We start from the raw sequence: 13,793 nt of genomic DNA, 5'->3' as shown, positions 1-13,793 counted from the left end.
TGTATGATGGCATAGTAGCACTCCACGTGGGTAGATAGTCTTCACTGTAAGTGCTTATTTCCACTGGGTGCCGCAGCCGTCTCAGAATCGGCTGCAGTACCTTGCTGCTGTGAAGCCACAACCCAAATTGCTTAGCTGTGACGTGCACAACTATAGGGATTCGGGTGCTTGCTGTGGGAAACTGCAGCATGCCAACCGGAATGGCACTGCAGTGCTATTCGGATGGCAAACTATTACCTGAATAGGCAATATTTCCTTGTACTGATCACGTGCTGGAAAATGCTGCAGACTAGGAAGTAGTAGAAACGGGCCATTAGGGCCCATTTCACACTGGGATCGCAAAATGCTAGCAAAATTGATAGTGTTTTCCGCCGGAGATTTTTTTCACAATTAACGCATTTTTTTGAACATTTTCACGATTTTTGAGAGATCCCGATTAATGGGAAATTGGATTTAGTTGGCTGAGCTGTTACAGTGAATTTAAGAACCATTTATTACTAAATATTTGATGTATTTTTGATAGTTTGGCTAAGAGGAAAAGAAATACATATTTTGAGTTGAACATATACTGTATGAATACTGATGTACCCATATCTTCCTAGCTGTAGAACATAATATGAGATTTAACTAGTTAGTTGCCATGACAGTAATACACCATGGAAGATGTTGCCATGTTCCAGATTACCTGGCCTTGCTGCTTTTGGGCCTATGTGTATTTTAACCCGATGGGTGCAGAGTCGAGATGAAGTTAATTATACTCACATTTTGACCTCCATTCAAAACAACAATCATACTTTTCAGGCAGGATTTGCTGTTGCTGATTCCACATCTGCGTATCTCACCCAGCACCACAAAGTCCTGTCCTGTGCAGTGCTGCAATACAAACAAAAAGAAAGAAAGAATTGTTGTCTTTTGCGATGCCTAGACTATTTGTACATCTCTCAATCTAGGTAGCTAAATTAATGTTCAAATTTACCGCATGAACCCACAAAATGGACTGACAACCTCAAAAGAGTTAAGCAAAATACATTTTCTGAAAGCAGAAATCCTGTAGAATAAAAGAACGCCTTTATGAACTATAATTAGATTGGGCATAGTATAAGCATATTATGAGTACTGTATTCATCATATTTAAAAAATAAAAAAAGTCTTGTCCATCACAAGTATTTAACTACTGAAGTATTGAACACTTCCTGTAGCCATCTGGCTTATTCACCTACTTGAATGAGGAGAAAACAGCACCAGAAAAAAAGGTCTCGGCCAGGTAACGAAATGGTGCAGGTGGATAAGGAAATCTTAATAACAATAACATTGTTAATGAAATTGGTTAATAATAAATACTGTTTTAAGACAGACAGGAGATAATAACGAAAAGATATTAACATTAAAATTGTTATGTAATTCAACAATACATCTTAATCTCCCTGGCTGTAACCCTGAGCTGAGCTGAGCTGAGCAAGAGACATGGCTGCTACTATATAGCCATAATCAGGGGCGCCTAAAGCCACTGGCACTAAAGGCAGCTGCTTGGAGCGGCATGAAGGGGGGGGGGGGGGGCACTGCTGCGGGGGGAGACTGCGGCTGATCGGCGCTATTACAATCAGCTGTGACTGCTCTGATCGTGGTTTATTTACACCACGAGTTCTGCCGCCTGTATCCACGCCCCCCCGCCCAGGCCCAGCCAATAGACTTGCATCCAGGAAATCCCCCACCTCCTCCTAATCGCCTATCCCGCCCCTCTCCTAGTAGCAGCCGCACGATTTGTTTACTGCGTGCGTGCGGTGCTGCCTCTAACTCCGCCCCCCGCCAGCAAGAAGTTCGGGTTCCTGGGCTTCACGCTGTCTGACCATTTGAAGATTCCCCTGTGTCCCCGTGTGACGAGCAGGCAGAGGTGAGCTGCAGGGGGGAGACTGGGATCAGCGCAGCAATGCTGATCAGTGCAGGAGAGAGAGGAGGACAAGGCAGCTATGCACTGTGTGAGCCCAGAGCTGTGTATATCGGCATTGTAACATGTGAGCTGTACGATGCTGGTATACACAGCTCTGAGCAGCTCATAGTGCACAGCTGCCTGTCCGGAGACTGATACACATCCCCTGACCCCTGCTCCTATCAGCTCTGCTGCTGCCAGGAGATCCTCACTCCTGATAAAAAACCCTTGCTGACAGTCAGGTGCTGGAGGTAAGAGACGCAATATACAGCTGCATGCATGCTGACAGTGGGGGGAAGGGTGGGGGAGATGAACAAGGACACACATAGTTAGAGCAACTATCTAGGACTTTGCTCTGGGTGCCCATACATCTAGCCATGATAGGCAGATCAACCAAGAGACAGATTTCTCTCTGAACGAATCTGATCAGAGAGAGATCTGTCAGCTGCCCATACACCACAGTCTGATTCCCGATCAATTTCCTGCTGAAACTGATCAGGAATTGGACTTGTGACGCCGCATCTGATCACCCGACGCTATCCCCCTAATGTAAATTGTGTCCCCAGGTACCCTGTGCAGTAGAAGCTACCTGGCAGTGTCCATCTCTGCTCTGCCTCACATATAGAGTTGGGCCGAACCTCCGATTTTAGGTTCGCGAACTTCCGCAAAAGGTTCGGTTCGCGAAAAAGTTCGCGAACCGCAATAGACTTCAATGGGAAGGCGAACTTTCAAAGTTTTAAAACATTCTATCAGCTGGAAAAATGATAGAAAACATGTTTCAAAAGCTCTAATACCTGGAGCCACACCTAATTGAGTGAAATACACAGCATTGCTGGAGGACCCACCCTCCCTCCAAGCAAGGTCCTTTATACCATTTGCCTACACTAATTAGTTATGGGACAGCTGCTACACACTCTGCTAGGGAGATTTTATCCTCCTCCTTCCTCCCTCCCTCCTACCCTTCTACCTATTCCCTCCTCCCTCCTACCGGAGGGAGGAGGGTCTCTTCTGCCAGGGAATTATACTATTTTAAAAACCAGTATACATCATACCATAGCTGGGAATACATACATGAGTATACATCATACCATAGCTGGGGATACATACATGAGTATACATCATACCATAGCTGGGAATCGAACCCAGATCTCACTGTGTGGTGGGCACGTCACCCTAAGCACTGTACCACTACAGAAGTAAGTGAAGCTTGCCTAAAATTTAACATTTATGCTCAATGCAATAGAACCATTAGGTTGCTTAAAGGAGAACTGTAGTGAGAGGTATATGGAGGCTGCCATATTGATTTCCTTTTAAGCTATACCAGTTGCCTGGCAGCCCTGCTGATCTATTTGGCTGCAGTAGTGTGAATCACACCAGAAACAAGCATGCAGCTAATCTTGTCAGATCTTACAAAAATGTCAAACACCAGATCATACCATAGCTGGGAATCGAACCCAGATCTCACTGTGTGGTGGGCACATCACCCTAAGCACTGCACCACTACAGAAGTAAGTGAAGCTTGCCTAAAATTTAACATTTATGCTCAATGCAATAGAACCAATAGGTTGCTTAAAGGAGAACTGTAGTGAGAGGTATATGGAGGCTGCCATATTGATTTCCTTTTAAGCTATACCAGTTGCCTGGCAGCCCTGCTGATCTATTTGGCTGCAGTAGTGTGAATCACACCAGAAACAAGCATGCAGCTAATCTTGTCAGATCTTACAAAAATGTCAAACACCAGATCATACCATAGCTGGGAATCGAACCCAGATCTCACTGTGTGGTGGGCACGTCACCCTAAGCACTGTACCACTACAGAAGTAAGTGAAGCTTGCCTAAAATTTAACATTTATGCTCAATGCAATAGAACCATTAGGTTGCTTAAAGGAGAACTGTAGTGAGAGGTATATGGAGGCTACCATATTGATTTCCTTTTAACCACTTGAGGACCCACCCTTTACCCCCCCTTAAGGACCAGCGCTGTCTTAGCTGATCTGTGCTGGGTGGGCTATGCAGCCCCCAGCACAGATCAGCGTGCAGGCAGAGCGACCAGATCGCCCCCCTTTTTTCCCCACTAGGGGGATGATGTGCTGGGGGGGTCTGATCGCTCCTGCCTGCCGGGTGTTGCGGGGGGGGGGGCACCTCAAAGCCCCCCTCCGCGGCGAAATCCTCCCCCTCCCTCTCCTACCTGGCCCCCCCTGGAGATCCGGGCTGCACAGGACGCTATCCGTCCTGTGCAGCCAGTGACAGGCTGTCTCCTGTCACATGGCGGCGATCCCCGGCCGCTGATTGGCCGGGGATCGCCGATCTGCCTTACGTCGCTGCTGCGCAGCAGCGCCGTACAATGTAAACAAAGCGGATTATTTCCGCTTGTGTTTACATTTAGCCTGCGAGCCGCCATCGGCGGCCCGCAGGCTATTCACGGAGCCCCCCGCCGTGAATTGACAGGAAGCGTGCGAGCGGCTGCTTCCTGATTAATCAGCCTGCAGCTGGCGACGCAATACTGCGTCGCAGGTCCTGCAGCTGCCACTTTGCCGATGCACGGTATAAGCGTGCGGTCGGCAAGTGGTTAAGCAATACCAGTTACCTGGCTATCCTGCAGATCCTCTGCCTCCAATACTTTTAGCCCTAGACCCTGAACAAGCATGCAGCAGATCTGGTGTTTGACATTTTTGTAAGATCTGACAAGATTAGCTGCATACTTGTTTCTGGTGTGATTCACACTACAGTGGCTGGATAGTGTACTGGTTAAGGGCTCTGCCTTTTACATGGGAGACCAGGGTTTGAATCCTGGCTAGGTCAAGTACCTATTCAGTAAGGAGTTCAAGGCAAGACTCCCTAACACTGCAGGGTGGCCTCTTGAGCGCGTCCCTGTGGCTGCAGCTCTTGAGCGCTTTGAGTCTGACAGGAGAAAAGCGCTATACAAATGTTTGGATTATTATTACTGCAGCCAAATAGATCAGCAGGGCTGCCAGGCAACTGGTATAGCTTAAAAGGAAATCAATATGGCAGCCTCCATATACCTCTCACTACAGTTCTCCTTTAAGCAACCTAATGGTTCTATTGCATTGAGCATAAATGTTAAATTTTAGGCAAGCTTCACTTACTTCTGTAGTGGTACAGTGCTTAGGGTGACGTGCCCACCACACAGTGAGATCTGGGTTCGATTCCCAGCTATGGTATGATCTGGTGTTTGACATTTTTGTAAGATCTGACAAGATTAGCTGCATGCTTGTTTCTGGTGTGATTTACACTACTGCAGCCAAATAGATCAGCAAGGCTGCCAGGCAACTGGTATAGCTTAAAAGGAAATCAATATGGCAGCCTCCATATACCTCTCACTACAGTTCTCCTTTAAGCAACCTAATGGTTCTATTGCGTTGAGCATAAATGTTAAATTTTAGGCAAGCTTCACTTACTACTGTAGTGGTACAGTGCTTAGGGTGACGTGCCCACCACACAGTGAGATCTGGGTTCGATTCCTGGCTATGGTATGATGTATACTGGTTTTTAAAATAGTATAATTCCCTGGCAGAAGAGACCCTCCTCCCTCCGGTAGGAGGGAGAAGGGGAGGAGGAGGGAGGCCAATTAAAATCTCCCTAGCAGAGTGTGTAGCAGCTGTCCCATAACTAATTAGTGTAGGCAGACAACTGAGTCAAATGGTATAAAAGGACCTAGCTTGCTAGGGTGGGTGGGGTCTTAAGCAGTGTGTTTCACAGTAAAATGGAGGCGAAAAATTTTGCTTTATGGGGCGAATCGAACTTCCGCAAAAGTTCGCCTGATGCAGGCGAACGCGAACCCCCAAAGTTCGCCTGGAACCGTTCGCCGGCGAACCGTTCGGCCCATCTCTACTCACATACATGTGCCCTACGCCGGTGTATATGTGACATCACACAGGCACCCACATATATGCTGGTAACCACCCGGGGCATGTGTATGTGAGGCAGTGCGGAGGCGGAGCCATTGGTGGACACAGACAGGTAACGTATACTGCACGTTACCATTATTTTTTGGTGAAAGATTGCTGCATTATGATTATTTTCTGCTGAAACATTGCAGCATTATGATTATTTTATGGTGAAACATTGCAGCATTAATGTACCCCTGATGACAGTATTTTTTAATATGTTTTCCTCCCTGGTGCTGTGTGACTAGCAAACAGCGTCATCCTCCCACCTCCAGCACTCCCTGCGGCCCCCGTTCTGACATCACATATGGGCAAGGAGGAAGTGGCAGTTCTTCCTCCCTGTGCCCGTGCTCAACTCAGCCCCTTTCACCTGCCGCTTTAGTTCCCATTATGATCTGCTGCAGACAGCGCGCAGGGAAGCTGTGCTGTGTGCGGTCTTGTGGCGATTGAGGTTGGAAGGATATCCGACCTCAATAATCACGTCTGCACACAGCGCAGCTCCGCGGCCCGCTGCATGCAGTGTTTCATGAGCGGAACTAGAACGTCAGGTGTAGGAGCTGCATTATGGATGGGCAGAGGGTACAAGGAACTGCCACTTTCTCCCTGTCCATATTTGATGTTCTGCTCAGTCGAAGATTATGACTGAGCAGAATGGGGTCTACAGGGGGCACAGGAGGGGGAGGATGGTGCTGTGTGCTAGTCAGGGCTGGCCCTACACTTTTTGCCGCCTGAGGCAAATTTTGAAAAATTTCCGCCGAGCTGGAGGAGTAGCGGGCTGGATGGGGGTATTGGGCCTAGCAGTGGGGAGGGGGTCGGACCCCCCCCTCCCTCGCCTGGGTCCCCCGATCTGCACTCCCCTCCAGCTTTAAATAGTGAGTAAGCAGCCGACAGTAAGAGGCACGGGCGGGGGATCACTCACCTCTTCCTCGTTCCAACGTGCGCTCCACTGACGTCACTTCCTGCAACGCCGGCCACTTACAATACAGTGGGCGGCGTTGCAGGAAGTGACGTCAGTGGAGCGCACACTGGAACGAGGAAGAGGTGAGTGATCCCCCGCCCGTGCCTCTTACTGTCGGCTGCTTACTCACTATTTAAAGCTGGAGGGGAGTGCAGATCGGGGGACCCAGGCGAGGGAGGGGGGGTCCGACTATTTAGGCTACTTGCACACCAAGACGTTGCGTTAGGTGCTACGTTAAGGTCGCATAACGTGCACCTAAGGCAACGTATGGTGGTGCGGGAGAGGACGGTAGAGTGAGCCGCGTTAGGCGGCTCTATCTGTATAAGGTCTCCCAGAGTGGCGCTGATTGGCTGGCGGAACCACGTGATGCGGAGCGAGACACTCCGCATCACGTGGTCCCGCCGGCCAATCAGCGGCCGCCAGTGCAGTGAATATTAAGTAGCCATGTGTGCGGCTACGTAGCGGCCTCTCCCCGCCTCCTCTCCGCCCCCCCCATTTAACATAGCCGCTCTAACGCCGTAGCATGCCGCACTTTCGGCAGAACGTGCAGCGTTACATGTAACGCAACGTGGGCTGTGTGAACAGCCCACTTGTGTTACATTGCTGTGCGTTGGGGGAGCGTTACAGGCGCACCAACGTGCGCCTGTAACGTCTTGGTGTGTAAGCAGCCTTAAAGCTAGAGGGGAGCGCAGATCGGGGGACCCAGGCGAGGAGGGGGGGCCTCGGCGGCCGCGTTCCCCCCCCCCCCCCCCCCCCCGCACCCACGGACGGGCGGATGCCGCCCCTAGAAGTTTGCCATCTGAGGCAAAAGTTTCACCTCGCCTCATGAGCCGGCCGGCCCTCGTGCTAGTCACACAGCACCAATAACGTAAACGATATTAAAAATATTGGGACCAAGGTCTGGGTCAGGGGTACTTTAAGATTATTTTAATGGGGGAGGGGAGGGGCACAGGTTTTCTTGCCTGGAGTGACAAAATGGCTAGAGGCGCCCCTGGCCATAATGCTTTACTATGCACTGATTTTATTGTTTTTCTGAATGTATTTATGCACCTTATCACTATGATTAGCACTTTTATTATTTCCTTTGAAAAAGCTTCCCTTAAGGAAGTGAAACATGTCGTGTTATTTGACAAGACAAGACAAATAACATTTATATTGCGCTTTTCTCCTTGCGGACTCAAAGCGCCAGAGCAGAGCAGCAGCCACTAGGGCACGCTCTATAGGCAGTTGCAGTGTAAGGGAGACTTGCCAAAAGTCTCCTACTGAATAGGTGCTGGCTTACTGAACAGGCAGAGCCGAGATTTGAACCCTGGTCTCCTGTGTCAGAGGCAGAGCCCTTAACCATTACCCCATCAGCCAACTGTTATTTGGTGGGGGGTATTAATTTATTCAGTGACAATGTTAGGAGGCTGCTGAGGGTTTATCCTCATATACTTTACCACAGCACCACATTGGTTTTCTTTTCAGCCACATTGATAGGGCAATACTGAGATAGTTTTCTCATACTTACCAGGTCTTTATATAGCCCCTCATGTCGCTGTATCAGTCTTGAAATTATAGCAGCCAAGATTCATTTTAATATGTATTATTAAAAGTTAACGTTTAGTCCTTAGTATAGGATCATATCTGTGTTATTTATCCTAAATCAGGCTTCTGTGTTGTTTAAAAAACTATAATGTTGCAAGTTCCGAAAACAATATTATATTTCCCAAACTTTAATGTTCTAATGTTGTTAACGATATTTATACGGCGCCCTTTTTTCTGATTTGGATGCCGTATTAGCGATACATGCATTAGTCTAGGTTGGCGCCACCGACGTTTTTTTTTCTGCTTCTGAAAACAGAACAGGCAGATTTTTTTTTTTACATTACAACTTCAAGGACGAAAGTGTTTTAAAGGATGTTAGAAAGAAGCACAATATGGTTTGGGAGAAAATTCACTGAACCACTTGAAGTTCTAGGAAATTCTCACAAGACTTTCAGAGGTGTTCTTGCTCATTGTATTGGCAATGGTGCAGCACACAAATAACTCCAACATTTACAGTACATAGGGATAGACTTTAAAAATGTTCCGTGTTATTTTTGTCACTACCCACTTATCAATGCTATAACTGAAAGCTTTGTGTAGGGTGGACACTGAAGACTGGAGGCAAACTGAACACACTTTTCCACTTTTATGTTAAACATTATCCACAATTCTGTTCAAAGCAAATGGATCACTAAAATATTTTCCCCATTAATCAATATAATACATATCAGGATTACCAAACATTGTGCATCTTTCTTTATCTGATTTGAGCCAAGACAGGGTCACATGATCAAACTTAGGAGAAGCATGAAACCATTTGTCTTTAACATTTTTCATAATTACTTTGAACTCAATTTCAACTAGTATATGTTGTCCTGTGACTTATAATGTTAAGAACCTAATAAGTGCAAAACTCAAAATACTTTCTACCAATACATGACCTACTCCCAGTCCCAGGATCTCTACTACTATGCCAGTTGTATGTCTAATATAACATAATCTGTCTCTTTGACATGTATTGCTAAAACAGCAGGATTTGCAGAATTCTACTAAAAATGTCATACCTTTGCCAGAACATAAGTGCAGTCCCCATTTATGCTATAGTGGGAGTCATCAAACGTTGTAATGTGTGATCCTCCCTCAATAGAGCAGATGCCCGAACAAGAAAGTTCCTCACATTTCCACTTCCCTTTGGAGCACGTGCTAAAATAAAATCAACCATAAGGATTCATAGTTCAAGTCTTGCATTTCACAATACAAATTAATTACTATATTCAACCATTGTCAGAGATCTTGTGCAGTTGCATATATAGAAGGTCTTCCAGCTCTACCAGCACTTCTAGTGTAGCTGATACCCCGTAAAATTGCTTCAGGTGAGAATTGAGATCATTTGGCTTGGGGAGTAAACACAACCAAGTGGTCCTGAGAGGAGTCTGATGGAGACGGGCAAGTGCCAAATATAGCATCAAAAAGTTCCAGTTCCACAGCTTTTCAGTGCTTACCAAAGTGTTTCCTGTTTTTAGTGCTGTGTTGAGTCTGTACTTACTCCAGAACATGTTGCAACTTTTTAGTTTACCTCCCAGTATGTCCGTAGTCTTCTAGCATTTACTAACTACTGATGGAGGCAGGGATCACCTCTGACAGAGATTGTGGACACCCTTGACTGCTGGCAAATGTTGGCAGCCATCTATAATTGCTGACTGATGTTAGGGGGCACCCATGACTGCTGGAAGATATTTGGAGGTACCTATGGCTGGTGGTGTACCTATGTACTGGCAGATATTGGGGGTCACCTATGAAAGCTGGCAGATATTGGGGGTCAAATATGACACTGCTGGCTGATACTGGGATTTGTATTGGGGATGGAAATATAGTATTAAGAGTGTGTACCTAGTGTTATTTTATGACGCCCGTATACTTTGATATGCAGGTTGCTCTCTTACCCTGCTTCCCCCTACTTAGGTTTTAACATGTTTAAGTGTACCATATTTACACAGTAAATGACTTTTGCTTGATTATATCTTTTGGTGTGACTTTTTGTTCTTTCCTTCTTGTACCTATAAGGATGTAAAATGGTGATCAGTTGCCAGGGTGACCTAAGTGAGAGAGTAAGCTTGCCTGAAGAGGAGAGTTTTCAGGCTGTCCCTAAAAAGGATTAGTGTGGGCGAGTGGTGGATCTGTTGAGGGAAGGGTGTTCCAGAGGAGGGGAAAGGATCAAGAGAAATTAAGTGGGAGTGACAAGAGGTGACTAGAGAGGAAGACACTAGAATATTGTTATTAAAGTGGATATTGCGTGTAGGATTGTATCTGGAAATAAGTTTATTTAAATAAGTAGGAGCTAGGTTGTAAAGTGTTTTGTACACGAGCAGGGCCGGGCCGAGGCATAGGCTGGAGAGGCTCCAGCCTCAGGGCGCAGTGTAGGAGGGGGCGCAGAATTCATTCAGCTGTCATTCCTAATTGTGTTTGAAGCAGAAAGAAATAAGAAAAGGGGATACATGGCAGTGATTGCAATCCAGATAACTACATATTCAGGTGTTGGGGAGGTTGTGGGCCCTGTGGCGCCTCTTAGTCTAATTGCAATCAGTGTGTGACGGCTAGGGGGGAGGGATGGAGGGGCGCACTTTGGTGTCTCAGCCTTGGGTGCTAGAGGACCTTGTCCCGGCTCTGTACACGAGCATCAGGATTTTTAATTATATCCTTTGTGTGACGGGCAGCCAGGCAAGAGACAGAGTGAGATAAAGCTGGCAAAGGGGGAGGGGAGGTGGATGAGGTAAGGTATGCAGCTGAGTTCATGATGGACTGTAATGGGGTCAAATGCCTAACAGGGAGGCCACAAAGCCGAGAGTGGCAGTAGTCTAGATGTGAAATAATCAGGGCATGCACAAGAAATTTGTAAGTGTCCTGTGTCAAAAAATAGCACATATATTTCTAAACACCATTATTAGGATAGATTATTTTATTATTAGGATTCGTGGTTGACAGAAGAAGCAGTTAGACCACTTCTGCACTTACTTCAATTTCTGCTATTGTTGACCAGGACAAGCATATCTAAATTTTCTGCAGAGGCTTTAAATTTGTCCAAACTAATGAACCAATAAAAACCCTCAGCACCATATTTTAGCATGGCTCTATGAGAAAATATGACAACTCAGAAGTTCCTGATTAGTTGAACTGGGAAGCAGTGCAAGCAAATTTTACAGATGCAGACTGTCATTATACAGATAAAAAAGTTAGAAAGTTTTGAAAAATCAAGTGCACTGAAGCCACTGAGGAAGCTTATCCAAACTAAACCAATTGAGCGGGGTACACATTGCTACAGCAGTGATGCTTTGATATAGGCACATTATTATTTACTAGACCCCTGTCATATGAGCCTGCGTAATAAAATGTGATTTTATTACATTTAAATATGGTTTCTTAAAGAGACTCTGTAACAAAATGTTAAGCCTTATTTCTTCTAACCTATAAGTTCCTATACCTGTTCTAATGTGGTCGGGATTACTGCAGCCTTTTATAGTTGCACTGTCTTTGTAATATATCTAATCTTATTTTCTTTGTCAAGCTTTGTCGACCCAGAGAGGAATGTGCTGCCTCTGCTGTAATAAGGACAAGTTATGTATGCCCCCTGCATGCTCCCCTCTGCTCTCCTGTGTGCTGAGTCACAGGCAAGGTCACTGCTCACAGCCAGTGTGTCTGCAGGCTCAGGAGCTGTGGCCTTGTGAACAGCCGTGAGTGAAGAGGATCAGTGCAGACCCCAGACAAGCAGCTAAGGCAACAAGTGGAGTAACATTCCAGCGGTCAAGTCACGTTTGAGAGGAGCCTCTGCAAACGGGCACCTGTTCTGATGATGTATTTCCTGTTTTGCGGACATCTTCATTGTTTACAAAAACAATGAAAACACTGATTATTATCCCCAGGAAAGCAGTGGCAAAAATGTCACAGAGGGGGCTAGGAGAAGACAACAAAAAGGCTGGTACGTTTATTTATGTAAGATTTTCACAGTACAGATTCTCTTTAAAAATATAATGGGTGGTATTACGTACTTAGAAAATGTTTTATTATAATCTCTTGATATGTCATGATACTGGATGTGATCTAGAGATTTGATTTTGAGACTTAAAAATTGTTGTTGAGGAAAGGGGGAGAAGGAGCAGATTGTGAATTACCGGATTTTTGTTGAATGTGCTAAGACCTTATAGCTTTGGTCTGTTTTATTCTGGTAAGCCCCTTTTCTTTATGGTGTGGTGGTGGACCCATTGAAAACGTTCAGGGCTGAAGTATATTTAAAGAATGTGGATTTATGACACTAGTACGGTTTATGAGGATTTATGACACTATTGGATTTAGACATGCAGGAAATGCATGGCATTGGCATTTTTACCATTACTTCCGCCGGTGGAGCACCCATGTTAGTGCCACCCACCCTGTTAGTGCCATGGGCGCTACCACGGTAACATGCCAGTTACTATGTTAACATGCATGTTACCATAGCAGTGCACATATTACCACCGTAAAACCCGTGACTCTAACGGGTAAACGGCGGTGCCCCACCAGAGTAGTAACGGTAAAATTGCTGTGTACTCCCTGCGCATGGCAACTTTACACAGTTTAATGCATCTAGCCCTAGATTTTAAAATGTGTGTTTTTTTCATAGTCTGGGCTTCCAGTAACACTGCAGATAATCTGGCATAGTCCCTGGCTCCCTGCACCATTCACGTTCGCTCCAATGGGTCTTTTTCTCACACTGCCTAGACTCACTGCTGGCCTGGCCTCTCTGCTCACTTTGCCGCTATTCCTAAATCTCCACTGAAGGTTACAGTATATGCAAGAGGATCCTTCTTTTCTGGTCTTGGCCATTGAAAGATCACAGGCACACAGAGTGCCTGTTTTGCTGTGAATTTTAGGAGGATCCAGATCTGTTCCTGCTGGCATTAAATGTTTATGCCTGTTTTGTGCATACACATCAATTCACACACTTATGCACACAATTAATGCTATATTAATTATATTATTTTTATTATTATAATATTTGGGTGAAAGAGGTGCCCTGGTGTTTGGTAAAAGCATTTAAAAACTGTTTAAAATTGACAAGAAATTGAGGTAGCTTACCTCAGTGACGAATAATCTTTGTGGTAACAAAATATTTTATTATTAATTGCCCAGGCAACATGTTTCGCGGGTCTGAGCCAGCTTACTCAGGCCAATATCAGTGCCAAACTAAACAATAAGTCCAGCATAGGGAGCCTCTCTATCCAGTCCAGTCCAGCATGAGGCTCCCTATGCTGGACTTATTGTTTAGTTTGGAACTTTTATTGACCCGAGGAAGTGGGCTCAGACCCGTGAAACGTGTTGCCTGTGCTATTACTAATAAAATATTTTGTTACCACAAATATTTTTCATCACTGAGGTAAGCTACCTCAATTTCTTGTCGATTTTAACCTATTTTGGTTCCTGGACGTAGTTTCTACGTCCA

At 45.7% G+C, this 13,793-nt stretch overlaps 1 protein-coding gene across 1 annotated transcript in view; it reads right to left on the bottom strand.

The window, feature by feature from the left end:
- Positions 1-13,793, bottom strand: part of LOC137537858 (mucin-5AC-like) — a 343,296-nt gene that overhangs the window by 255,486 nt on the left and 74,017 nt on the right. The window contains exons 11-12 of the mRNA XM_068259808.1: positions 9,385-9,523; positions 763-873 (exon numbers count right to left, since the gene is read on the bottom strand). Of these exons, the coding sequence (XP_068115909.1) occupies positions 763-873; positions 9,385-9,523 (250 nt within the window). The remainder of the gene's footprint in view (positions 1-762; positions 874-9,384; positions 9,524-13,793) is intronic.

This window comes from Hyperolius riggenbachi, chromosome 11 (genome assembly GCF_040937935.1).
Source record: "Hyperolius riggenbachi isolate aHypRig1 chromosome 11, aHypRig1.pri, whole genome shotgun sequence".
Classification (NCBI taxonomy): domain Eukaryota; kingdom Metazoa; phylum Chordata; class Amphibia; order Anura; family Hyperoliidae; genus Hyperolius; species Hyperolius riggenbachi.
The sequence above is the reverse complement of the archived record's forward strand: the minus strand, read 5'-3'. Positions and strand labels throughout refer to the sequence as shown.